The sequence below is a fragment of the Leishmania panamensis genome (assembly GCF_000755165.1).
Source record: "Leishmania panamensis strain MHOM/PA/94/PSC-1 chromosome 9 sequence".
NCBI classification, from domain to species: Eukaryota; Euglenozoa; class Kinetoplastea; order Trypanosomatida; family Trypanosomatidae; genus Leishmania; species Leishmania panamensis.
This window is the reverse complement of record NC_025888.1, coordinates 4,183-29,756: the sequence shown is the minus strand read 5'-3', so window position 1 is coordinate 29,756 and position 25,574 is coordinate 4,183. Positions and strand designations below refer to the sequence as shown.

The window sequence follows — 25,574 nt, the reverse complement described above, 5'->3', positions numbered from 1 at the left end:
GCAGACCACGCACAAAGGCGACGACGAGCTTTACGGGCAAGGGGTGGAGAGCAGCGCGCCTGAACACCTGCCTCTTGTGTGGGCACAACAGAGTGCACCCCGATTCAAGATAGAACCATCAAAATTGTGAGAGAGTACTGATAGCTTGTCGGAGAGCGACGAGTCACTGTGTCTCCATCCCTCCACGATGGTGGGTTCATCGGCTCATGCATTGGTGTAGGTGGTTGTGTGGGGTATATGCAAGGCGGCGTACAGAGAAGTAAGACACATTCAAAGGAGAAATGACGCTCTTCTACCGGGCAGTGCTCTTTCTTTGGGCTTAGGTCCCTTGCACAGGTGCACACATCCCGCTATACACGCGCAGCCGCCGCTACCTCAACAAAAGCGATCCATTTCACTGTTCGAAGGTTGCCCCCGCCCTTCCCCCCCAAAAAACAGAAAAACTGAAAGTCTACTCAACAGCAACAGCGAGAGAGAGACAAAACGAGACAACTCCCCGAAAAAGCAAAGGAGGAAGAGCCGTTAGTACAATGAAACTGAAAAAGAACAAAAACCGCAATCCGTGTGAAAGAAACCCAAAGAAAAAGAAGAGCACAGGTGCTGGGCGGATACGCTCAAACTGCCAAGAATCTTTTTCAGGGGCTACGCCAACAGCCATTAGCATCTCCAACTCGCCTTTCAGTTGCTCATTGGTGGTGTGGCTACTGCAAGTCATTCGCACCTCAATCTTATATTCGGTCGCGGGCCGGCGGACAGACACAAGAACACCGTAGGTGCAATTTTGTCTGTCGAGTGTGACTAAAACAGCGAGACTCGCTCTCAGAAGGCGGTGATGGTGTTGCGCCTCGATAAGCCTTCAATGAGAGGTCAGCTTGCCGAAAATGCATACAGATCGATGGACAGTGATGAGAACAAGTAGGGAAAAAGACGCTCACGGCAGCTGATATAAAAACAGAGGCAGATCACATAGGAGAGACAAACAAGGGCGGATAATGCAAACAACACGTAGAGAGGAGAGAGAAAAGGCTAAGGGCAAAATGAACTAAGCGCCAAAAAGTCGCGGATGGGGGCTGCTGCCTGCTGTGTATTGGGGAGGGAGTGAGCAAGTAGGGTTGCATGTGGGTGTGCAGACGCAAACCTGTCCATTCAGATCAACAAGCGCTAGCAAAGATGGTGCACGCCGTCCGGTCCTTTTCCAACTGGGAGCGCGCTTGGCTGCACTCGAAAAACGGAGTGTACCACAGACGCGTTTCACCAGAGCGCCCACACGCCCACATGCATCGTATTGCATCGCTACGCCTTGGGTCGATACGTGCACGCACACAGACGCAAGGAGAAAAGGAGAAAAGCAAAGAAAGACAGCGATAGCGTCGAGCGACAGAGGGAGGGGTCAGAAGGGCATTGGGCGCGCTGAAAGCAAAAACAAAAACGCGCAATCATCGAGAGAACAAGGCTCGAGTGACGCGATAAGGCAGGCAGGGACACAGAGAGAGAGAGAGAGAAAGAGAGAGAAAGGGAGACCCTCGAGCTGCTGAACGGAAGTCAAAGAGAGAAGAGAGACAGCTGACGAAATGACTCCACACACGCACGTAAGAGTGATGTACACTTCAAAGTGGTTCTGCAAAAAGACCGAACACAAAAGGGCGTGTTAGGTTGAGGCGTGATTGAGAATCAGAAGAAAATCAGAGCGACACGCGCCGAAAACATGTGATGCCCACTTGGCATCATATAAAGGCGAGATAAGCGAACGGAAAGGAGGGAGCGAGGCGGGAAGAGCGAATGAGGGTATCAATGCCAGTCAGTTGAACGCTGCGAACGAGGGGGTCTTTTTTCTGCTTTTTTTTTTTTCCCACAGCCACGAACAAACCGACAAGGACGCATGTATACTCACAGTAACTGTTGTGGGCGTTTTTTTTTCGTATTTCCATCCGTCGATTAACAAATGAGAAAAATGCAAGAGTAAAACAAAACTAAAACCGGAGAACAAAAGAGAGGAGGGGGACGGGTGAGGCCTTGCATAAGCCAACATTGCAGCGCAACCACTGTCCTGATCGATCACCGCTCCAACAGAGACACTATTTTCCTTTTCGAAACAAAGTGCCTGCGCACATACAGAGGTGTAGTGGCAGCATCGGAGTGGATTCGAGTCACACATGTGTCAGTCCGTTACAGCGGTGCCGGTGGGATGTCTTCTTGTCCCTCCGCTATGAAAACGTAAGAAAGGCAAAAAGATGAGGCAGACGCAATACAAGGCGAATTAGGGTGGAGCGCAGAGGAGCTCGAAAGCGATGCGGAACAAATAAACAAACAAAAGGCGAGGCAAGGGAGAGAGGTGTCTCGTCGTTCTTCCTTCCGTGGCTGCCACCTTCCCCACTTTACGGTGTGCGAGGGAGAAAGACTGCCGCTTCCCTTGCCTTGAAACAGCGATTCCGTAAGGGTCGCAAGAGGGCATCGATGGAGAGGAAGAGAGTGGGCGAGCGAGCGGAAAACGGAGACGAGAGGGCGAAGAACAGAGAGAAACGCAAAGGAAGAAAAATACACCGAGAGCGAGAGGGCGAAGACAGAGAAAGAGGTACGACGAGGGAGTAGAGAAGGCGGACATCGGAAAGGTCAAGTGCCAGAAAAAGAAGAGAGACAACGGCAACTTGACTGACAACCACCGCATACGCCAAGCGCAACGGTGCTAATAAAAAGAACAGAGAAAGAACCACCAAATCCAGAGCCACACTCACAGAAAAGTCACCAAAGAAAGATGGAACAGGGAAAGGCGTATGCGCGTGTGTCTCCTAAGCCAGCAAGGACGAGAATAGAGGAGGGTAAAAAGGTAGGGGAGAGACAAAAGCGAGGAGGGGCTCGCGTGTGTAAGGGGGAGTCGAAGATACCGGATATACGTTAGCAACTGTCCCTCGTGAGCGGAGAGAGGGGTGGGGCAAGCAAGTCGCAGAGTCATCAAACCTACACAAACGCGCGCCGGTACACACAAGAAGAGAGCAAGCAGTGAGACGCTGGAAGGACAACGTGCAGGGAACAGGGAGAGAGAAAATGAGGAGGCTGCTGAATGGGTATGTAGGCGGATAAGTGTATGCGTGTGTAGGTGTGTGTACTTCGTTCTTCGCTGCCTGACATCACCGCTACTCATCGACCGGCCCTTTGACAGCTGAAGAACAATCAATGGGCGTGGGAGCCGGGTGTTCGACAGAAAGAGGAGGAAGGGGAGGGGAAGGGCACAACTCCGTGAAGTTCATTTCTACCCTCTGCGCACCCAGCGGCGACGCCAACGATCCAATTGAAGCGTCCGATAAACAGATGCCAGCGAAGAGAACAAGACAAACGAGATATCAAGGAAGAAAGCCGCCCTTTCAGGCAACTGCCTCTGTGACTCATTCGCGCCCATCCCTTGCAAACCGTTGAGGAGAAAAAGACAGCGCGGGCGGTGATACTGAGAGCGATGCACGCACGGTTCAGCGTGCCAGGTTATGTGCGAAGGAAATGGCCGCGAGACCGGCGGCAGATGGGGGTGAGAGAACAAGCATAGTCTCCCAGACGTTAAGGCGTGGGTAGGGCCCCGGGTGATACCGGCAGTTGATGCCTCGAAATGCGTCAGGCACATACACAAGCATCTACGTACAGACAATGCATGCGGCCGCGTGCTTGGCCCGCTTGCACATCTCATCCCCTGCTCTGCCTCATATTCTTCATGTTGCAGTACGACGTTCTCTTATTTCACGTTACGAGGATGTAACCTGACTCAAAAAAACGACTCGATGCTCTACTCGAAGGCATCCCAGCACTGTTGTCTTTGATGTCTTGTAGGCCCCAGTGTTTTGAAAAAGAGAGAGGAAGTGAAGCACAAAGAAAAAAGAAAGCAACATAAAAAAGCACAGCACGAAATCACCACAACATGGATGCACATACGCGAGCTGAAAGGCGGAGAGCAACTGAGCAAGAGAGAGCGCACACAATAGCGGGCTCATCTCTGTACAGTAGGATGGTGAGTATGATTAGCGCAAAAACAAAAAAGCGGCTGCAACCCATAGAAAAGAGAACACCAAAAGAAGAGCGGAAGGAAAACATCGAGCGAGTGGGGCGAGACGAAGAGGGAAAAATAGATCTCAAGAAGGCAGATTCATGTAGGAGACCAAATAAGGTAAGACAAAGAAAAGGAAATACCTACGACGAAGAGAGCAACGCTCTACGAAAAGAAAATGTGAGCACAAAAGAAAGTGAGGATGTCAATGAAAATCAAGCGAACGCAGGAATGAGGAAACAGAGAGAGAGAGACACACACACACAGAGTAGAGAAGGCGTGCGCCAATAAAAAGAACAAAAGCAACAACAACAAAGACAAACGAACGCACATGCATAAACGAAAGAGATGATCGACTGCACGGCACGTTTGTTCGGTGTGCGGTTGAAAACGGCGATTCGCCACGTTCAAGTGAAGCGCACGAGCAGCAATACGAGAACAGAGAATCGACCCCCTTTTTTTTTGCGTGCCTCCTGTGCTTCACAACAAACGCAGAAAAGAGACAATGGAGGTGAAAAGGAAACACACACACGCACGCACACGCACGCACGTGAAAGGAAGAAGGTGGGAGAAAGAAGGACAGCAAAAGACATCTGTGAGCTGACACACGATCGTACAAATGACCCCGATAAGAGAGCAAATACATCTTGAAGCGTTACACAGGCGTTTGCTGCGTGCGGTGAGAGTCTGATGGTAAAGAAGGAAGTAGCACTCACCGGCTTTCTTCTCGCGTTAAATAATCGAGCCCTCCTTCAGCTTCCACTTCTCGTTTTCTCTCCTTTCCCTCCCCCTGCGCCTGGAGTCCACCGAGGCGCTATCGGAGCATTCCCCGTAAGAGAGCCCGTTGCCTGAACTTTGCATGAAAAAAAAAGGCCAAAAAACTTCCAGAGAAAACGCACAAAAACACACGCTGGAGAGAGGGGGGGGGGGAGGGGAAGACACAACGAAAGGGAAGGAGAACAGAAAAGAAGTGACAAGTGAAAAAAGTGCACTTGATTACAAAATCGTTTGTAGCGCCGTTCTTTCCTTTTTCGCTTAGTTGTGTCTTGTAGGTGATCCGACTTTCGCTTTCGGTGATTGAGATGAGGCGGCATCCGAGAGGAAGAGGATCAGGAAAAAAAGCCTTTTCTCGCATGCGATATCTTGAAGAAAAAGTCGGAAGGCCTATACACCTAAACACACGTGTCCGAACCAGTGGGAGGCGCGGCCGTTCTCGACATTGTCCCTTACATTGAACAATCTGGTATGAAAGGAGAGAGGTGTTTTTCCCATCATGCCCATGCTGCGATAGTACGTGACTTCAACTCTGCTCTACCCCCACGGCCTGTAACAGGCTCACCGCGCTATGCGAGGCATCCGCACACACGCCTTAGAGCAATGCGACGACTCAGTAATCCCGGCACGGCCCATGCGCCTCAAACTCGGCCCATCCACCTCCCTCGAAGTGACAACGCAGGCGTTACACCGGTAGGCAGAGAGGGCCGGATGAAAAGCGCTCGAGTCAGGGTGGCCCTCTGCCCATCCCACGGGTAGTGCAAAGGCGTTCACTGCCGCAGGTCGTGCTTCGACACAGCGCCACCCGGGACCTGACCGCCGACATCAGCAGCGATGCATCACCTCATCCAGCCCACGTCGTAAGAGCTTGGCTCTGCCACCACCAGCAATGGCTCAGTATTATCAGGGAGAGGGGCTGCCTGGTTTCCTCGCACAGAGGGGTGGGTGCTAGAGCCGGGGATGCCACGCACTGCGGCGTCCCCTCTGTAATCAAGATGAAAAGAGAGAAGTCAGAGAGAAACGTCGATTAGGCCTTGAATGGGAGAAAAACCGAGGGTGCAGTCGAAAAGAAGAAGAGAAGTGGAGAGAGGGGACGTTATTCCTAACACGGCAACACGTGACACTGAAAGCTGCACCAAGCTAGGAGACAGAGGGAGAGCAGGAAAGACAACTAGCCAAAGTGTGAGAAACAAGAGTGCATGAAGAGTGGAAGGGAGGCAGAAGGAAGACCAAATCAAAAACATACAGATGAGCCGTAACCGAAATCAAAGGTAAGGAAGAAAATCCAACAACAGCGAGCTGAAACGAGAAAGCAGCAAAGGCGTGTGCACATTTTTCGCATTCCTTTGTTTTTCGTTTTATCCTCGTGTTACATTTTGCCATTCCATTTTTGAGTGTGTGCGTGTGTGTGTTCTTTTCGACGAAAAAAAAAGGCATAAGTCCCGTGTGTTCTTTGGGAAATAAGCGAGCTGGTCCACCACATATCTACAAGTAGTAGATAATCAGTGTGAAAAGAAAAACCCAAGTCTTCCTTAGTGAAGTCATTCATCTCCTCTTTGATTGGCTTATTTTTTCGTCTTTCCTGTTACGCCGAGCACGGAAAAACGTACACACACACTAATGTAAAAGCGTAAATCTACATTTATACAGAGAGGGTCCAACAGAAAGAGGAAAAAAAGGGGCTGATGGGGATGGGGAAAGGGGTGCAAAGATGAAGCACGCGTGTTCTTTTGTCGCTGTTCAACTGAGTATACCCACTAGAGAGAAAGAGTCGAGGTTTGTGATAGCGCCAAAACAAAAAAGAACAGAAAATGAAAAGTAGGGTACAAGGGAAAAGAGTACAAACAAAGTAGCGTCAACATCTGTCTTTTCCTTCGGCTGCTTTCACACCAGCCCTAATAGATGATAGCGGTTGTCATGATGGCGGCGGTTGCTATTGTTTGTGCACACGGATGTGAATGTGTGTGTGTGCTCTACTGTTATTTGCCGTTGCCTGAGAAAGAGAAGAGACAAAATACAAAATAAGGAGCAGATTACGCAGAAAAAAGGTAAAACTCTCATGTACGCTCCTCCGCACATGCGTTCTGCGACGAATATATGCTTCGAGGCAGTTGCAAAGGTACACATCCCCCAAAAAACGTTGCACTGCTCCACGGTTACCGGGTGAGTGCACACCCGTGTCATACTTTTGAGAGTGCCCTGCGCGCCTCTCAGCGTGCCCTTCTCCGTTTCGAGGCAGAAAAGTAACCACACAAGTCACACAGTTTATATAAAAAAAGCCCCATACATATATTAACGAACGCACAACAAGGAACACACAGAAACAAACAAGGACTGACGCGTGTGCGGAGATGCGGAGGGGCGAGCCACGAGATTGTGAGGCACTGAGTGAGGAGACAAAGCTGAAAACCAAACGCAACAAAGCAACCCCGACGCAGATAAATCAGGGCTTTCCCGCATCTGTATGCGACGAGTTTGCCTCATTAGCAAAAGAGGCGCATTAATGCATGACAATACATCTACTTCCTCCTCTTCTCCAGCGACAATGGAATGCAGTTTGAGTGTCCTCGCTTTTTATTTCGCCCATGTGAGCTAAGTTTGCGCGTGACTACATGGAAAACTGGCAAGGCTGAACAAGGTGCTGTCCGTCGGGGAGGAGTACCATGTAGATAGGCTGTTGCTGCTGCACGGCCTGCGCAGATATCTGATGTGGCTGCACGTGCGAAAAGTGGGAGACACCAATTCCACCGCTATGTGCCTGAGGCACATGGGAGTTCATTATAGCGCCATAGCTTTGATTGATTGATACAGGGGTCGGATTCTGGTTTGGATAAGTGTTTGGCGCAACGATCGCATACGGAAAGCTTGACGGCGGTGCTGCGTGAAGGCCGGTGACACCCTGGGGAAGAGCTGTTGAGTACACGACATGCTGCGCGGAAGCAGCTGGAATTGTGTACTGCAAAACAGACGCGGCGCCGTTACTCTGAGTGGGCGGTGTGCTGCGTGGGCCTACGGGAGTGTGTAGCACTTTACTGAACGTCATGGACGCATCGGCATTTGCGCGGCGTACTTGAATCCGTGAGCCACCCACGACGCGGCCGTGCAGACCCTCGATCGCCTTCTCTGCACAGCTAACCTCGCGGAACATGACAAAGCCGTAGCCCTTCGACGCGTGCGACTTCTTGGCGCGCATGATACGTGCAGAGACGATGCGCCCGTAGGGGGAAAAGAGATCTTGCAGGTGTTGGTCGTCAAAGCTGAGTGGCAGACTGGCGACGTATACGTTTCGACTCTGCTTCAATGTATCGTCATTGGGAGACTGCGCGATGGACTGCGGGTGCATCGCCGGAGTGTACAATTTGACTGCCGTGGAACGGTTCACGCGAGTGCTATGGGGAAGAGATGGAGAGTGAGTGAGAGCAAAGAGGAACAGGACGGTACACTTACACACATATATGTGTGTGTGTGGGTGTATGAGTACGTGTGTGTGTGTGTGTATTACAAAGGGTAAGCAAGAAACAATCGGGGAAGAGGAACAAGGAGATGAGCGCACACACAGAGCAAGAACGTCATCTAATGCTGACTACGTAGCGTGAGAAAGAGAGACCGAACGAGGGGAGGGGAGGGGTGAATCCGAGGTGTAAGAACCGAAGCAGGAAAGGCAGCACACACCATTGAGGCAGAGGCAAGGACAAGGTGGCAAAGAGGCCTCGAAAGCACAAAAGTACACACGGAGAGAAAAGGGAAAGGAAAAGATGGAGATGGGCTCGTGAGGGTGTAGAACTAGTACATGGAACCCAGAGAACAACAAAGATTTAAGAGCACAGTGTTTGTGTGGTGAGGGAAAGGGGAAAAGCGTCCCTGAGCGTACACACCAACACACAGAGAGGGAGAGAAATCAAGAGCACGAGCGACGAGGGTGAAGAGAGGAGGAGCTGAAGGGGATAAGTGAGTGAGTGTGTGCTAGGTGCCAGAGAACGAAGCAGACAAGAGTGAATAGATCGACAAAGAGGAATAAATACGGTCCAAAAGCTGTTCGATTCATAGGGCGAAGGGGAAGCGCAGGGGAAATCATGTGCGTATGAGCGAGGCGTGAGGCGTGACGGTGTTCCCCGTGTTGTGATTTCATCATTGTCATTTATTGTACGGCAAAGGAGACAGAGGAGGTGGGGAGACGCGTAGAGACATGTACGATGCGGGAGAAAGGAGTGGAAAAAAAGAAACACTGACGTATGCATGTGTGTGGGTGTGTGTGCTTCGGCAGCACCGCTTCACCCGGACCCTTTCAGGTCACGAAGAGCTGCGGGTAAAGGGCTGTGTATACGCAAGGTGCGGCAGAGAAAAGTCCGAGGAAGAGGTGTGGCCGCTGTAGTACAGAAACAAGGAGTAGCGCAGGCCCAGATCCCTTCACAGCGATTCCTAGCATTAAGCAAGGGGGTAGCGTAATGCCCTTTTCGTGTATTCACCTTTCCAGTGAGTACAGCGCAGTTATACTCTGAGATGCCCGTGACCTCCTCCGCCCTCAGATGAGCACACGTCAAGCAGAGGCAGCCGCCCATGAATGTTATACCCAATAGCCTTTCTCTTCGCTCTCTATTACGATGGACCTCCCTCTGTGGATCAGTAAGGGGATAACGTCATGTTTAAACGTCTGCTGCAGTCGCAATGTCAGCAATGCGAAACAAAGCTAAAGAGTAGGGGATGACACACCCACACACACACACGCACAAAACAAAGAGAAAATAGACAGTGAGCGAGGAATCGGCGGTCGACTGTTCCTCCAACGTCTTGCCCGGTAAAGAATGAAAAAAGGTACGCGCGATGCCACATCCCGCTACCTCTTCAGTGCCTTCACCAGTGTGCAATCCTGCGGAAAGTGCCACTGGCCGCAAATGAAGCAGCGAACTGGTGGACCATTCTTGTGATGTGTGCTGTTGTGCGGACAGTACCGCGACACGTGTCCGGTCTCACCACACAGAAAGCACAACTTGTTCGTCTTGAAGGGCTGGTCCGCAGGAACAACAGGGGAAGCCGCCACCTCAGCCTCCGGCACGAGCCACTCGGTCAACAGCGCCTGCTGCTGTCGGCGGTCGATAATCGTGAGGCCGCCCGCCCGCCCGCCGTCTTCTTTGAGGAGCTTCACAATGGCACGGACGACCACACTACTGATCGATTCCCATGTTTTCGACGGATCATTGATCTTCTGCGTCAAAGCAGAGTCCAGCTGCGTCTTAAGATGCGTCAGCAACGTCGCATCGTCCTGGCGACACTTGAATGCAGTCATTTCGTCCACGCAGAGCTCCTCGTACTTTGCAAGGTACTCAAGCTTACCGCTGCCAAACAAGATGACGTGCAGCGGTGCCACCATCGACACCTCGCGCAAGAACGTTGCCGACGTCTTCACCTTGTCCACGTACACGAGCAATGGCGATGCAAACGACACCTCTTTGCCCGCCACACTAGAGGGATGCACCAGACACTCTGACCCGTCAAAAGTGGAGAACTTCACAGTGTGCTTTCCACCGTAGCTGCCGCCTTCGCCCCTGCGATGCCCGCGTGTCATCCGCATCTGTGCGATATTGGGGTATAGGCCGGCGACCAGGCACGCCAAGATGCACCGCGTGCTGGTGGAATTCTCGTTTAACTTCGGTCCTCCCGCTTCAAATACGCGACCATCGAGCGTTGTGAAAGGCGGGAAGATAAACTTTGTGGTTGACATACGTGAGCGCGGTGCATTGTCCAGGAAGCCGGCCTCGTACAGGTAGCGCTCATACTGGCGCTTCGTAGACTCGATCTGTTTCAGTGTGGCAGGTGACAAGTAGTGGTCCTCACACACCTTGCGTGCAGCAGCGGTACCCTTTTGTTGCAGGGCCGATGCCCACTTATTGTAAGCGAACCACGCGGAGAGTTGGTCCGAAAGCGTCTCCCCCGCGAACGCGCGCCGCATATTCTCCACCTCAGTGCGAAAGTCAGCAGATGCAATGAAGGGTGACCTTGTGGCGAGGCAAGCGGCCATGGTGAGCACAGGATCGATGCACTGCAGTAGCGCACCGTGAATGATCATTTTGCCCACACGCACGTCGAGGGGAAGGTTGGCGAGGTGCTGTCCAAGAGAGGTGAGCCGCTTTTCCACCGTCAGCGCGCCAAGCGTTGTCAGCACTTTGACGCTGCTGTGGATCGAACGCTCCTCGGGCGGGGTCAGCGCCTTCCGCAGGTATTCGACCTCGTCACCTAGGTGAAGGGCGTAAATCTGCAAAATGAGACTTTCCAGCGGCACGCGGTGCATCTCACAAAGCTGGTGATCCTCGAAGGCCTCGAACTGCGCTTCGGTAAAGAGGCGAAAGCAGAAGCCCTCCTGCACACGGCCCGCTCGACCTTGTCGTTGTCGGCAGTTCGCCTTCGAGATGTTCACCGTGACAAGTTCGGACAGGCTTTTGCGAGCGTTGTAGCGGTTCTCCTTTGCCTTGCCGGTGTCGATGACGTAGACAGCGTCGTCGATGGTGATGGAAGTTTCCATTATGTTGGTGCCCAGAATCACCTTGCGCTTACCAGCTGGTGGCCGGCAAAATACCCCTTGCTGCTCTGATGACCCGAGCGAGCTGTGCAGGTTGTAGAAAAGGCACGACTTGGCGAGGCGGGGGTTGAGCTTGAGCTGCTCTAGGCATCGCTGGATTTCCGCCATGCCGGGGAGAAACACGAGCACTGCACCTGGTACACGCAGCGCGGTGTCGATGTACTCCACAATGGATTCAATCAGCTCGTAGTTGATCACGTCATAGTTCATGCGTGCAAGCGTGTCGAGTGTCTTGGGCGATGCTTGCACCACTCGTGCAAGCTTCTGCTGCGCCTTCTCCCGCTCCACGTCCTCCTCCACATCCTCCAAGTCGAGGCTCAGCACATTCTTCCGCGTGTTACGCCGTCGCATCTCCTTGTCTCCTCTAATCCTCTCAAACGGCGAGCCCTCCTCAAGGGTGTAGTTGACCTCAGGGATAATCTGCTCCAGGTGCATCACCTTTACCGGAAACGTGCGTCCTTCGATGAAGATGATCGGGGCACCATCGAAGTACCGCGCAAAAAGCTCGGAGTCCATCGTGGCGCTCATCAGCACCACCTTCAGATCCTGTCGTCGCCGCACCAGGTCACGCAGCAGGATAAGCAGGAAGTCGGTGTCTACACCCCGCTCGTGGATTTCATCCACGACCACATGGCTGACGCGACCGAGGTATTTGTCTGTTTGTAGCCGCCGCAGCACAATACCGGTGGTGCAGTAGGTGATTTGCGTCTTCTTCGACACACAGTTCTCTAGGCGAATCGAGTAGCCGACCGTACCACCAATCGCCTCGTCGCGTTCTTCAGCGACGCGCAAGGCGACGGAGGTGGCAGCGAGACGACGGGGCTGTGTGCACACAATATTAGCCGAGCTGCCGTTTCCTTCTTCGCACATGAACTCGTATAGGAATTGCGGAATTTGAGTTGTTTTACCGCTACCAGTCTCACCACCAATAACAACAACGTTGTGCTTCTGTAACGCCGCCCGCAGCGTTTCACGTACTTTGTGTGCCGGGAGCGAGTCGCGCGACTTGCGCAGAGAACTTCCGCTCTTCAGCTTTTCCCACGAGGACTTGAGAACCGCATCGAGGGCGGCGTCGGACGCTAAGAAGTCGCTGCGCTGCGTCTCCTGGTTGACGCTGGCGGCGTCGACGGTCGCCAACTCGACCCTCTCCGGCATCGAGAACTGAATGAAGTGGTCCTCCTCCTCGTCCGCCGCCGTCTCGGTGCCCTTTTTATTGGGCACACGGCTGCCGGTGAGAACGCCCAGGAATGCTTTGCGCTGCTCCCGTGTCACAGACCTTTCCTTCGCGATCGCGTCCCTATCCGGCGGCAGCGGCGACAAGGGCGGTCGTACCACCTCCAATGAGGACACCACACCGTGAATGGCCGAGATAAGCGCCATCAGACACCCGCTACTCACAAACCCGTTAATGGCCTGCACGGCTGCATCCATGACGGCGCGCCGGTCGACAGCGGAAATATCTTTCGTGCACGATGGCGCCACAACAAGGCTCGGCAGGGACTCGGATGAACTGCTGCGAAAAGGCTGCACGTAAATGACTGGCGTCTCTGTTGGGTAGTAGTCGGGAAAGCGTACAACTACGAGCAGTGGCTTGTCATAAGTGGTGCGGAAGCTAAAGTACAGCTCGCGGTCGTTTGTGTCATTGTCATCAAAGTGTTTCCGACCAAGAAAGTTGTCACTAAAGAGACTCTCAATCGTGTCAATCTCTTTCTCTAGCATCGCATCACCCTCCTCGGGACTTACCTTGTCGTCACTCTCCTCACGCAAGAACCAGGTCATGCAGTTAAAGAGCTCAAAGCAGCTGTGAACCAGAAACGCCTGAAATGGTCCGGTCTCGTCCAGCAGCTCCGTCACATCCGCAAAGGTGGGCACCTCTGCCGCCTGAGCGAGGTCAGTCAGGTACTGTGTGACAAGGTCTCGCGGAAAACCTAAGCCCTCATAAAGCCGTTGCAGAATTTCGGAAGGTGTCAGCGGCGCATTGCGCTGAAATGTGATGCGAGAAGAGATATTGGTGTCAAAGTGCTTCTCCGACACTGGCACGCTTCCTCCCGTAGCAGCGTGGTGCAGTACATCGATGATAAGGTCCCTACCAGCATTGGTGATCATCGACGGGGTTACCTTCGCGGGTACGGCGGCAGGCGCTGCCGCTCGTCCTCGTCCTCGGCCGCCTCGGCCTGGATTTGGCGGTTTCCTCTGTCCGTTTGGCCCCATTACATTGCTGACTTCTTTGTGACGCCGGGAGAAATGAAACAGTGCTTCTGTACTAACCGATGCGTGCGTGTGTGTTTGTGGATCCCCCTTCAGCCCAACAAGATCACCGTTGCTCCTTGTGGGTGACAGTACAGAAACTTTGTGTGCTCACGTGAGGAGTGCGCACAACAGTTCAGCTACAAGTATGCTAAACGAGGGCGCTTAGAGGAGGACAAGAAGAGGAACAAACCGGTAAGAAAGAGGTGGCAGAAGTAGGGATTTCACAAGAAGGAGGAGGTGGCTATTAAGCAGTATGACAAGGGCAGAAAGGCGCAATACATGGCTCAGCCAAATACAGAGGGAGAAAGCAAAAGAGCAGCTACAGGCATTTGGGCAGAAGGGAGGTGTGCAACAACGGCGAAATGGAAGACTAACAGACACCAGACAGTACTTGGCGCGGTAAGCTGAGTCTACAATGATGCACGTATATCGTGGCGTATTTAACTGCTCACTCCCGGCAGGTGCTCGCGGATAGGCCAACTCAGTATATGTGAAGCCCAAAACACTTGCGCTTTCACCTACTATCGCTGTGCTACCTATATCGCACGTCACTGTGTAGGTATTGGTGAGGTGGGTATTCTATTTTCGCTTTGGTCAGTGAGAGGCTAAGCATGCACAAAAAGGTTCTATTGTGAGCTTGGTACATTGCCTTGCTTGCTTATCTTTCCTTCTCTATCAGCAAGCAAGCACATGCACACGCCCCTTCTCAGCGCTGGACTTGCCTCACCTCCTTTTTCTTCTTCTCAGCGCATCAACATTGCCTGAAGGAGGCAGAAAGCAAGGGAGTCCGAGGCAGATGACTTCAGCAGCGGAGCACACCTCTTCTCCTTCCAAATAAAATACGTGCCCTCGAATCCAATTCGTATCTCTTTCAGTTGTTTCTTTTTTCCTTTCGTTTGCCTGTTGGAATTCGTTGTCTCGGTTGAGGTTTGCGCGAGAAATGCATCGCTGAGCGTGTTCTCATAAAGTAAAAAGAGAGTTTAGCACCATGAGGCTGAATTAAAAAGGCAACATGAAAAATGCACCCGAGAAGGAGAAAATGCGAAAGTCCAAGACAGCATCTCATCTTCGGTGTCTCTTTCTTTCTCTCCGCCTTGGGAATCGATCGTTGTTATTTTCACGTATTCTCTTTATCCGCTGGCGTCTCTCATTTTTCATCCTATTTGTGCCTCATTCTTCTTGTTTTGTCTGTAGCTGTGGACAGTTCGCTTCTCTTCCTTTTCCTGCTCACAGCAATTGCTGCACCGGTGTTTTTTCTACGCACTTCTGATATGACACATGCAAGGGAAAAAAGGAGGAGATGTGCAGCATTCCTGGTCTTTGCAACTTTCCGGGTTAAAGTAAGCGACAATAAACTGAAAGCGGAAAAAAGGGCGGGGCAGGGGGGGGGTGTATTCGATGAAAATCAGAAAACAATATGAAATGAAATGAGGGTACGAAGAAGAGAAACAAGGATGTCATACACAAGAGAGACAAAGTGTAAGAAAAATACAAGGAAGTAGTTGGTGGGAGTTGAAGAGCGAAAGCTAAAGTCACTAAGTTCAGTTGAATGAAGTATGCGGGGATGCAGTGGAGGCACCCTCAGATCCGCAATATAGATAAAAGCAATAGTGTGCTGTACGACTTCGCAGAAACGCGGCAGACGTTTTCTCGCTACACGGAACAGCCACTTTATAGCATCGTTCGCTACAGGCAGGATACACCTTGGAAGAGGTGTCGAAGTTCTCTCGTCTGCTCCTCAACCCTTCACTGACGACAGCTGGCTGTAGAGAGGCGATGGCACGTACATGACGTACACCGGATGGTACGGCATGCAAGCACTCATCATCTGCTGCTGTATCATCACCGGATACATCTTCTTCGCCGAGGCTTCCGGACGAGCCAACCGCACTTGAATGCGTGTGTTCCGGATGGAGTGACCCTGAAGCGCAATCACGGAGTTCAACGCGTCCTGTTCGTTTTCGAATAAGACAAAACCGTATCCCTTGCAGAGCCCAGTCTTCTTGTCGTACTTTACCGTGCAGGTGATGACGCGGCCGAAGGGAGAGAAGAGATCCAATAGATCCTTCTCGGAATAGTCATTTGGCAGGCTGGCAATGTACACATTGCGAGTGAACGGAGACGGGTACGACATGGTTGGAGATCTGAGTGGTTTCGCTTCGTTGTTGCTAGCTTTACGTTTCTGGTTCGAGAACGGCAAAGCGTGAAGTAAGACAAAAAATGAACCACACGGGAGAGAAAGCTGCTGATGGAATTGAACGCTGGAGGCTTCACGCTATTTTCCATTCCTCATTAAAAGTGCAGATGAGGAAGATGGGTCAGAGTTGTGAGAGGGCAGAGAGGAAAATGTTTGAAGTGCAAACAGCAGTTAGAGTCATACACAAGAGTCGACATGAAAAGCGGTGTCGATTCCCTGAAGCGTGAATGAGCCGCCGACGCGTGACGAGCACGCCCACGTGAACTCCCAAAAAGGGGACGTAGGCGCACTCCTGTCGGAAGACACCTGAGGGCGCACGACGGTCACTTCCTCATCACACCGCACGGACAAAGACAGATGTACATGCACACAGAGATATCCTTTACCCATGTTCCTTTTTCTCTTGGGAGAACATCAAAAACAAGAGAACGGTTACTTCATCAGCGGAATGGTACCATCCAACATGCAGTATGACATCACCACAACAACAAGCCAGCAAAAAAAAAAAACACCGCGCAGAGTAGACTGCCTTTGCTCACGACAGTGCAGACCAGCACATCACGTTCACTTTATGCGTCTCTTCTTCTGCGGCACAGGCTCCTGCCTCCCCTCCGTGGGCGCTTTTGTGCGAAGACCCTTCTGCTGTACCTCTTTGAACGCATTTGGGCAAATATCGCTAAGTTCACAGATGCCGCACTTCGGGTAGAGTGGCGTGCACACTGTCTGACCGAGACCCACCATGAGAGAGTTAATGGTTCCCCAGTGTTTCTGAGGCAACCATGACTCCAGCGCCTTTCGCGTGTCCTCCGGCGTCTTCACAGTGCTTGGTACCCATCTGTAGCGCTGCGAGATGCGGTGCACGTGCGTGTCGACGCCAATTCCGACAGTACGGTGGTCAGCGTCTTGGAAAAACAGATTAGCCATTTTCGGGCCGACGCCGGGCAGTGCAATCAGCTCCTCATACTCTCGCGGTACCTTTCCGCCGTAGTCCTTTATGAGAATCGCGGCGACTTCCTTGATATGCTTCACTTTAGTATTGTGAAACCCAACTTTGCAGATGTGCATGTCTAATTCAGTCGCCGTCATTGCATGAATCGACTGCGCAGTCAGCCCGCGCTTGATCAGAGCATCCATCGCAGTGGCGGTCACGATGTCCTTCGTCTGAGCACTGAGCATAAGCGCCACCAAGGTCTGAAAGCGTTGAACCTCCTTTGGTGCATTCTCATCGCGGAGGCGGTGGCACCCCATCGTGTCCACCGGGGCCAGTAAGTGCTTTCGGTAGTCCTCCAGACGCGCAAAAAGCTGCGCCCAATTCGATGGCGGGGTAAAGGAGCGTTTACTCATGGTGCACAGTGCCGCCCGCCCAGGTCTCCTTCAGAGTGAGCATACGTACGGAGAAGAAAAGGTAGTGGACTCCATAGTCGGGGGCACAAACACAGTGAGAAGTCATACAAATCCCACTTGCGGTGCTGTGCCGCTGCTGAGCAATTTACGGCGAGGCTAGAGGAGCGACTCGACGCACACGAAGTCCTTACTTCTTAGCTGTTGGTGTTTCTGTCATTTTTTTATGTAGTAGCGGATTTGGTTTCCAGCCACCGAGTGTGTGGAGCAATACAACATCAGCATGAGAAAAGGAAGTGCGTGGCGATCATAAACTAGTTTACTCGACGAGGAATACATGCATCCCAGCACGAACAACTGACTGGACTGTTAAAGATACGGCGTCCTCCGAATCTCCGTGTAGAGGCCAGAAAGAAAGACATTACCCGACCTTGTACAGCGCTGTGCTCCACTATTACCTTTTGCTGACAGCTAGCGCAAAAGCGCATATATCACCAACAACGCACGTGTCGCACATAGGCTCCCTCGCGATGCACACCTGTTTCTCCAGAGTGACCAGGTTGAGATTGACGTCCTCCTGGTACTCGCGTGGCACCTGGGACTCAAGTGCATTACGCGTGTCCTCCGACGTGACTCTACTTGGCACCCAGCCCAGGCGCTCAGAAGTGCGGTGCACACGGGTATCCACACTGATAGCAACGACCCGGCCGTCGGCCACAGCATAGAGCACGTTTCCCCTCCTAGGACCCACGATGAGAAGTTCAAGAGTCTGGTCGTAATTGTGCGGTATATTACCGCCATATTCACGCTATAAAAATCTGGCAGCTTGAATAATGCGCTTCGTCTTGTAACTGCAGAAGTCAGTACTGCGAATGTGCCTTTTGGGTCGCTCCTCTTCCATACGCTGCACATTTGATGGCACGAGTCCCCCGTCAAATGAGCTTTGTCATGGTGACAGCGCATGTGGTCTCTTGCAGCATAGCGCTCAGCATCAGAGATACAAGCCAGTGAAACCTCGTTGTCTCATTTTTACGATTCGCCTGCCGCCGCCATGCAGGCAGGCCGTCGGCAAAGCGGGTTGGGCAGTACTTGCCGATAAGCGTCCCTTCTGTTGTACACAACCTGACAGTTTGCCAGCGCGTGCACATGAGCGATCTGCACCAGCCGGAGTGGTGGCACTCTGCCCCACGTGGAGTTTCTGAGATGTTGCCTTTGACATTTGATCCTCATGATGAGCACAGGAGCCGGAAAAATCACGCGACGGGTGATCGGAGTGCAAAGAGCAGCGAGAGAAAAGGGAGGCAGGATGGTACGGCTCGGGAAGGAAGTAAGCTGCAAGAGAGAAAAGGGTGGGAAGGGGGAAGTGAGGTCTACCAGCGCTCTCATGCACGGCAAAGTCAAACCGACAAAAGCTGAAACAAAACGCCCGAACGTCATCATGCAACCGGAGCACTCAAACCGAGTCCGGCGACCGTTTTCATTGCTGGACTGCACAACACCGCTGCGACTTCTTTTTCGGCGACATGATGGCAGTCCCTCAGAAGGACGTTTTTCACTGGCCGATAAAAAAAGAAGCAGCGCCCCTCACAATGACGCAAAAGTCTAAACACCGAAAACGAGGACATTTCTCGTGGAAGCGAGCGTAACTCGACAGTAGTTCATTCGTCAGCCTCCTCTCTGCTCGATCCAGTCTTCGTACGCCTTGCACTCTGCCAACACTATTGCAGCTAGAGCTCTTCGATCTCATTCACGTAGGTGTACGAAGAGAAAATTACAAACAAGTAGCGAAACCAGACAAACTGGCTGGCGTGCTTGCGCATGGCGGCCATGCTCTCCCAGGCTGATGCGGGTGGAATGACGGCGACAAAGCTCGTGCGACTAGCGCTTGTGGATGACCACAGGACGTAAGGGAGAACCGCCAGCAGTCCTACGTACTTGAACAAAAGGCTGCGTGATCTGAGCTGCAGGTGGAGGAGCCCTGGAGGCATGTTTTCCTTGAGCCCCCGCACGCCATTGTGAACTGCAATGTGGTTAGGATGGCCAGAGACACCATACTTGTCAAACGTAACAATGGTGCTGATGTTACCGGCTTTCTGCATGTACGACTCGACTTCCCTGCGAATTACCAGCGGACTCCAGACGTTACCCATACCGTCTTGCAAGTCGGTGTGGTCGACGACTCGAATGTTGCGTCGCTGCACTCCGAAGAAAGCACCACTGGCATAGAGCTCCTTTTCGCGCTCCTTTCCCATCCCAGCGTAGTTGCCATTGGACAGGCACAGAAGATGTACCGTGACCCGCTGTGCCCGCAACGAATGCAGAAGTGGGGTGAAAAACATTGCCTCATCGTCGGGGTGTGCCAAAACAAGCAGGACGTCGCTGCGAACGGACGTCCCGGCAAGGTTCGAGATTTTCAGCCACAGCAGCAGGAGCAACGCCAGCACCACGCTGAGGCACACAACGGTGACGCTGTGCATTGGGGCGCCTTACACGCCGGCGTGGACTTCAGCAGTTCAAGTGACAGGAATAGAGAAGCCACAGCAGGTGTGCCAGTGTCATAGTCCCGCTACCACTAAGGACTAATGCAGCAGGAAAAACGGAGTGCTTGATCAAAAGCCACAAGAATACGGTCAGCGCACAGCGCAACGAGAAAGAGAAAGAGGCAGGGAAGTGGGAAAGTCTATGCCTAGAAGGTGTTCAAAGTGGCAAGGCGATGTAGAGGCTGAGAAAAAAGGAGGAGAGGGTGAACGCACGTAAACACCAGTACGTGTCACATTATGCTGACCCTCAAGCAATGCGTGACAAGACGAGCTGCTGCGCACACCTAATAGTGGGGAGAGCTACGAGGCAAATGAGCACCACTTCGCTTCAGCGCATGCCATACTATGTTTGACACACGTATTGACGCAAGCAAAGCGCAAAGTATCAAGCAAAACACTGCAGCACAATGAAGTGACAGAGAAGCAAGTAGGACTCGAATCTTGATCTCGGTGCAAAAAAAAAAAGCAGTGAATTATGCACAGAAACGTTGCTAGACTGGGCGGCAAATGTGTACAAGCCAAGAATCACCTATAAGCCGGCGGTACGACAACAAAGCACACGAAAAAAAGGTGCCACACCACACACGTGGAAGGGCAAAGGTTTAGGCAAGGGCTAGCGGCCATACGTCCACACGCGGTAGACAGAGCACAGCCCAGACAACAAGCCCGCAGCACTCACAGGTCCCTGCAGCTTCCACCCTCTCAAACCTGAGAGGGCAACAAAGATGTCCAGCAGCAGTTTTGCCTCCGTTACGCAGATCCAGTGCAGCTCGAAGTCAGTCCACAGGAGCTCAGCGTACGATCCAACGTATACGACATTCTCGTCGTTGATGTCGTTCGCCGCCAGCTGCTCATCTTTATGCACCTCCTTTAACTTCTCATCCGTCGTGGACGCCAACTTGCGGCGCAGCTTATCTACGCGGTCATACTTGGACAGCAGAGAGAAGGACTCTTCCGAGAACATGATTTCATTCGAGGGCTTGATGGCAGAGGCGTCTAAAATGCCTTGGTAAAGCCGCAGCGTGTTCAGGAACAGGTCGATTGTGAGAACTGGAAGTCCGCACCGCGTCGCCACGTAGATAAGACGGCCAGCCACATTGCTGTGGAAGAAGCCCTTCTGAACGAGGAAGGCCACATCCTCCAGAAATGACTTGACAAATAATAAACCTCTCGCGAACATATCGAGCAGCATTTGGCATTGAATGAAGAGCGCTACCCACTGGCCACCGTTCACAGGAATGCACACCAGCTCTGATGCCTTGATGAGCGTTACGCGCATGCGGACAAACTCTCCAAAGAAACGACCGAGGCGGAACATGCGCCGACTATTCACGATGGTCATCAGATTTCTCTCCATCCGTGAAAAATCCTCACCTGGCACGTAGTTTACGTTGAAGTCAACGGAATTCCACCACAGCCTGATGCGAAGCAAATACTGTGCTACTTTAAACAACTTGTCTCTGCCTTGGTGCGTCTGCAACAGCTGCCGCAGACGCCTTTTCACGGTGATTCCCTCAAAGGGGTTGCGCCCTAAAACACGCAGCGCTTCACACGCGACCACATCTTGCTCCGTCATGATATCTGATGTCGATCGTGCAGCACAATAGAAACAACGCATCCACATTGCCGCGCGAGAAGCGGCAAAAGCGAACCAGAAATGGAGGGAGAAAGCCAAACAGGAGGACCAAGAAAAGGAGCCATGACTAGAACTAGAAGCAAGACAGAGAGAGGGAGGGAAAGAGTCAGCAAGCATAGACTACCATAACTTCGCTTATTATACCCAGCCCCGCGTGCAGGAAGTCAGAGGTTCCTGCACAACTACTTTTTTTGATTCTTTTTTTTTCTTATGGCCAGCTATCTTACTGTACAATCACATACGGTGATCGCTGCGTGAGAATGCCCACCTAACGTGCGCCACCACTTCGCCAACAAACGACGGAGAGCAGCGCAGTGCTCTCTCAGTGAAGGGGAGCAAGGAAGGAAAGGTGAAGTACACGACGACCTCCAGATACCTTACGTAGTGTTCCTGGTGTGCGTCAGCAACCAGTGCCCCCTTCCACTTATATGCTCCCAGTCACACGGGATTGCCGCGGTTCGCTTGTCGCTCGGTGCGTTCCTTGAGCATACGCTCCAAATCGAGCTCTGAAACGGTCAGCACGTGGACAATCCAATCAGCGGAGACCGACTGCAACCGCTTCGTTTGGCCAACCGTAAGATTCACTGGACGGACACGTCGCATCAGTGCCCCGAGAGCGCCGCCGCGTTCAACGGCCTCTTCTCCCGTTTTGGAGTGGTACCTCGTTGTTTTTTCTCTCTGACACCGTGCCGCGGTCCGCGCGTCCACTTTCACGCGATACACGAGCTTTCCGCGCAGTTCTCGGGCCCCGGTAACATCGTCAGGATTCTCTTCTTCGCGAGAAGGCAGGCAGCTGGGCGGCGGCACAAGTGGTATCCACTGCGAGTCGTCAGGGGTCTCGCACTCCACCTGGAGCCCACGTTTCACCGCCACCGCCTTGTTTCGCGGGGGCACGATTCCATGAAACGGTGTCTCCTCAACAGACGCCTTGTCCACCCGGTAGTCCTCCACGAAACGGATCCACTGAAAGGCACTCTTGTCGCACGGCAAGTAGTCTCCCACCCTGCAGCTCTCCATGAACGTGGCAATACGATTCTGCGGAAACAGCTCTGCACGCCGCTTCGCCGCCTTCGAAAAACTCAGGCCAAGAAAGTTCTCAATACGCACGAGACTGTTCCACGATGCCATGATTTTGCCGCGGTGATGCAGCAGAGCTTGCTGCTCAATCTGCTGCTCCGCGTATCCCAGCGCTTCGCGCTCGTGACGCTGCAAGAGGTGGTACTGCGCCGCCTCGCTACCCAACAGGAGGGCATCACTGGGAAAGTGCGAGCAGCAGATCATGCCGTTCTCCAGCACCTTGGCAGCCATTCTTGTGTCATGGGCTGCCATATCCTCCGCGGTTCGCCATTGCGAGAAGATCTTCCAATCACCAAGCCCTTGCTGAGCGGCGGCTTTTCCTACAGAGCGTAAAGCACGCAGCCGGTCTTTTGTAACCCCATTTGACGTCAATTCCTCTGCAGCTCGGCGCTGCTGTACCAGCGCCTCTGTGGCAGTGAGAAGATCAGCGGCCGAGGCGCTGCTGCTGTTGCTAACACTAAGAATACCATCAACGACGCAGGCGATGTTTTCTAACGCGAACGACGTTCCTGTTGCAGCTATCCCGCTCGCAACAGTTTTCTTAGCGCCCTCGGCATCCTCCAACATGCGAAGTTGGAAGAGGGCATGCTGGTACCAGCACGAGTCATCCCCTGGCAACTGAGCGCACATTTGACGCATCGCCAACTCGATTCGCCGCAACTGTAGGTCCCTGGCAATGGCTGTGGCGTCCAGACTCGTCAGCATAGAAGAAATAAGGTCCAGCCAAGCACGCCGGATGCCCTCTGCCTCGGCGTCGGTGTCAAACTTGGCGTAGCGGTCTGGCCACTTTTCTGTCGCCAAGACATTCGATACACGCTGGCATTCGGTCTCTGAAAGGGCGTCACCGCCCTCATGGCCATCAGTGCATCGACGATATTCTTCGAAGAGTTGCTGCCATCCATACAAAGGAACGGAGAGACCAAACTCATACAGGCTCTTCCGCGACTCTAGTGATTCGCAGCAGGCAGCGGCTTTTACCCACAAGGGGGCGCTGAGTGGATCTAGTCCAACTGCCTGCACTGCCGCCAACGCCACATTCTCCGTAATGGCAACATTGTTGCGCTCAGCGAAGTCGAAGTACGCCTCCCAGGAGTCACAGTAGACGGCATCGTCGATGAGTGACACAACAGAATCCCGCTGCTCCGTGCTTTCCAAAGACGAAACAAGCTTGGCGCTGAAAGCCGACTTTGGAAAGCACCGAACAAATTCCTTTGCGTCCATGGATTCTGAAAGGCTGCAAGGCACACGGAAAGGGAGAACCAAGAGAAAAACAAGGAAAAACATGACCAGAGCGGGGTTTGAAGCAAAGAGGAAGACATTGGTAGTATGATGACAGGAGAAGGTGGCATGTCATTAAAACAGTCCTAGCCAGCGAAAAGGCGAGTATTAAGACTGAAACGAGAGCTACACCCTCAAACTGCCAGATTCACAACACTCGGCTCATCACCATCACTTGCAAAGGCGGCAACCGTATCAATCTATCTTCCTGAAGACAAATGCCTGTCATCTACTTAAAAGTGGATGAAAGCACGTTTATCCATGAAGCGGCTACTATCTGAATAACAATACAGCAATCATACACCTCCCCCAAAACAGCAACTGCTAAAGTGATGGCTCAGCCGACGACGTTTCCGGCTCTACCACAAAATAGCTAGAGGGCCCACCAATTAACCAACTCCATGACCTCACGTAGTGAGAGTACTGCTCCATAGCCTCAAGAAACTTATCGCGATCATACGCAGGGGCGGATGACGGTGGCTGCTTGCGCGTGGTATCGCCTCTGTTCATCTCGTACACATATCCATCTATTTCGGCTAAAGAAACACGAGAAAAGAGGTTCTTGTGTGGCAGCAGCCTGGGCCACGTTGCCAAATAGGAGAGACTCCTACACGAGGCGATGTGCAGACGCTCTAGGAGCAAAGCATTTCAATATTGAAATAGGCGGAAAATAGTCAACAAAGATGAGTTCTGGCAGAAACAGGTACACCCGAACCACAGGTATGTTGCGCAACGGACATCCATTACCCCCCATCTAAGCAACCATGGATCACATTCCATAATGCGGTTGTGTTTATGCTGAAAACAAGCAGAGCGTACCCTGTGGGTATTCTCATCCTCCAGTAGCATACCACCTCCCCTAAAGCGACCACGGTCGAAAAATGTCGACCTCAAGACTGAGGATAGAAGCACTACAGCTTTCTTTTTCACTCTCTGATTGCCACAAAAATGCATGACTCAGAAGACAATTCAAAGAAGAAGGTTTCCTGTTGTTTTGATGCACTCAAGCAACGCCACCTTGTGCTACTATACTTAACAAAAAGCCCTAGGTAACGAGATAAAAGGAACAAACAAAAATACACCAGCTGAGACATAGGGACATATATGAGCTTAGTATGTGTATTCCTTACCAGTGTAACCAGCCCAGCACTCGAATTCTTTGATACCACAATCACGGTTCAATCCATTGTTACCCCAGCCGAACATGAACGCACCACCAGGGAAGCGACGATGACGAATACGTGCAAAAGGGTTCTCGGGGCCCTTGTAAGTAATGTAGTGATGCGAGTGGCGCAGCTTCTCGTACATAATCCAAATCACAGCAATCATACCAAGGCCAGCAAGTCGGCTGCTGTGGCGCAAACCGTGCATGTGCGTCGGATTGAAAAGCGGATCGTCCGGCATCGGAAGCCGGCCAGTTCTGCAAGAGGCCATTTTTCGATAACAGAAGGTATGATGTAAAGGAAGCTATATATATGTATAGCCGAGTGCCGCCACTGTATGCTGACCACAATGCTACAATTTTTTTGCGTGATGAACACAATTCGTGCAATTAGCTTTTTAAAAGCTCAGAGAGAAGAGGAACAAAGAAGAAGGAATCATAGAATCATAAGTTACGCGCAAAAAAAAAATATTAGGCACAGCGGAACTCCCAAGGATGAGATAAGATATGCGCTCATGTGTGCTGAATCCATTTTGAATCACCTACCAACCGCTTCAAAAAAAATTTTTTTTTCGGAATGACAGCTCAGATTTTTAAAAGTCAACTGTAGCGCCTTTTAGTTGCGTATCAGAACGAATGTAGACATTATTTTCTCCACGGCAGTTGCTCTTCGAGAGCGGTCCTCGCCTAGCATGTACGAGTGCACTGCACTCTTGTT

At 52.1% G+C, this 25,574-nt stretch overlaps 8 protein-coding genes across 8 annotated transcripts, besides 1 other annotated feature; all 8 read right to left on the bottom strand.

Moving 5' to 3' along the window:
• Positions 1-5,292: 5,292 nt before the first annotated feature.
• Positions 5,293-5,796: a repeat region.
• A 1,613-nt stretch (positions 5,797-7,409) lies between these two features.
• On the bottom strand, positions 7,410-8,144 carry LPMP_090100 (RNA-binding protein 5-like protein; the record flags this gene model as incomplete). The annotated part of the gene is made up of 1 exon (XM_010705946.1): positions 7,410-8,144. One exon carries the CDS (start codon positions 8,142-8,144, stop codon positions 7,410-7,412), a length of 735 nt encoding a protein of 244 aa, XP_010704248.1.
• Positions 8,145-9,635: 1,491 nt separating this feature from the next.
• Positions 9,636-13,481, bottom strand: LPMP_090090 (RNA helicase, putative; the record flags this gene model as incomplete). The annotated part of the gene is made up of 1 exon (XM_010705945.1): positions 9,636-13,481. One exon carries the CDS (start codon positions 13,479-13,481, stop codon positions 9,636-9,638), a length of 3,846 nt encoding a protein of 1,281 aa, XP_010704247.1.
• Positions 13,482-15,363: 1,882 nt separating this feature from the next.
• On the bottom strand, positions 15,364-15,759 carry LPMP_090080 (RNA-binding protein 5, putative; the record flags this gene model as incomplete). The annotated part of the gene is made up of 1 exon (XM_010705944.1): positions 15,364-15,759. The coding sequence occupies one exon, from the start codon at positions 15,757-15,759 to the stop codon at positions 15,364-15,366; it is 396 nt and encodes a 131-aa protein (XP_010704246.1).
• Positions 15,760-16,386: 627 nt separating this feature from the next.
• On the bottom strand, positions 16,387-17,166 carry LPMP_090070 (endonuclease III, putative; the record flags this gene model as incomplete). The annotated part of the gene is made up of 1 exon (XM_010705943.1): positions 16,387-17,166. The coding sequence occupies one exon, from the start codon at positions 17,164-17,166 to the stop codon at positions 16,387-16,389; it is 780 nt and encodes a 259-aa protein (XP_010704245.1).
• Positions 17,167-18,890: 1,724 nt separating this feature from the next.
• Positions 18,891-19,640, bottom strand: GPI12 (N-acetyl-D-acetylglucosaminylphosphatidylinositol deacetylase; the record flags this gene model as incomplete). Its single annotated transcript, XM_010705942.1, has 1 exon — positions 18,891-19,640. One exon carries the CDS (start codon positions 19,638-19,640, stop codon positions 18,891-18,893), a length of 750 nt encoding a protein of 249 aa, XP_010704244.1.
• A 676-nt stretch (positions 19,641-20,316) lies between these two features.
• Positions 20,317-21,279, bottom strand: LPMP_090050 (peroxisomal biogenesis factor, putative; the record flags this gene model as incomplete). The annotated part of the gene is made up of 1 exon (XM_010705941.1): positions 20,317-21,279. One exon carries the CDS (start codon positions 21,277-21,279, stop codon positions 20,317-20,319), a length of 963 nt encoding a protein of 320 aa, XP_010704243.1.
• Positions 21,280-21,777: 498 nt separating this feature from the next.
• On the bottom strand, positions 21,778-23,700 carry LPMP_090040 (hypothetical protein; the record flags this gene model as incomplete). The annotated part of the gene is made up of 1 exon (XM_010705940.1): positions 21,778-23,700. One exon carries the CDS (start codon positions 23,698-23,700, stop codon positions 21,778-21,780), a length of 1,923 nt encoding a protein of 640 aa, XP_010704242.1.
• A 1,104-nt stretch (positions 23,701-24,804) lies between these two features.
• LPMP_090030 (hypothetical protein) lies at positions 24,805-25,128 on the bottom strand (the record flags this gene model as incomplete). The annotated part of the gene is made up of 1 exon (XM_010705939.1): positions 24,805-25,128. One exon carries the CDS (start codon positions 25,126-25,128, stop codon positions 24,805-24,807), a length of 324 nt encoding a protein of 107 aa, XP_010704241.1.
• Between the last annotated feature and the right edge of the window lie 446 nt (positions 25,129-25,574).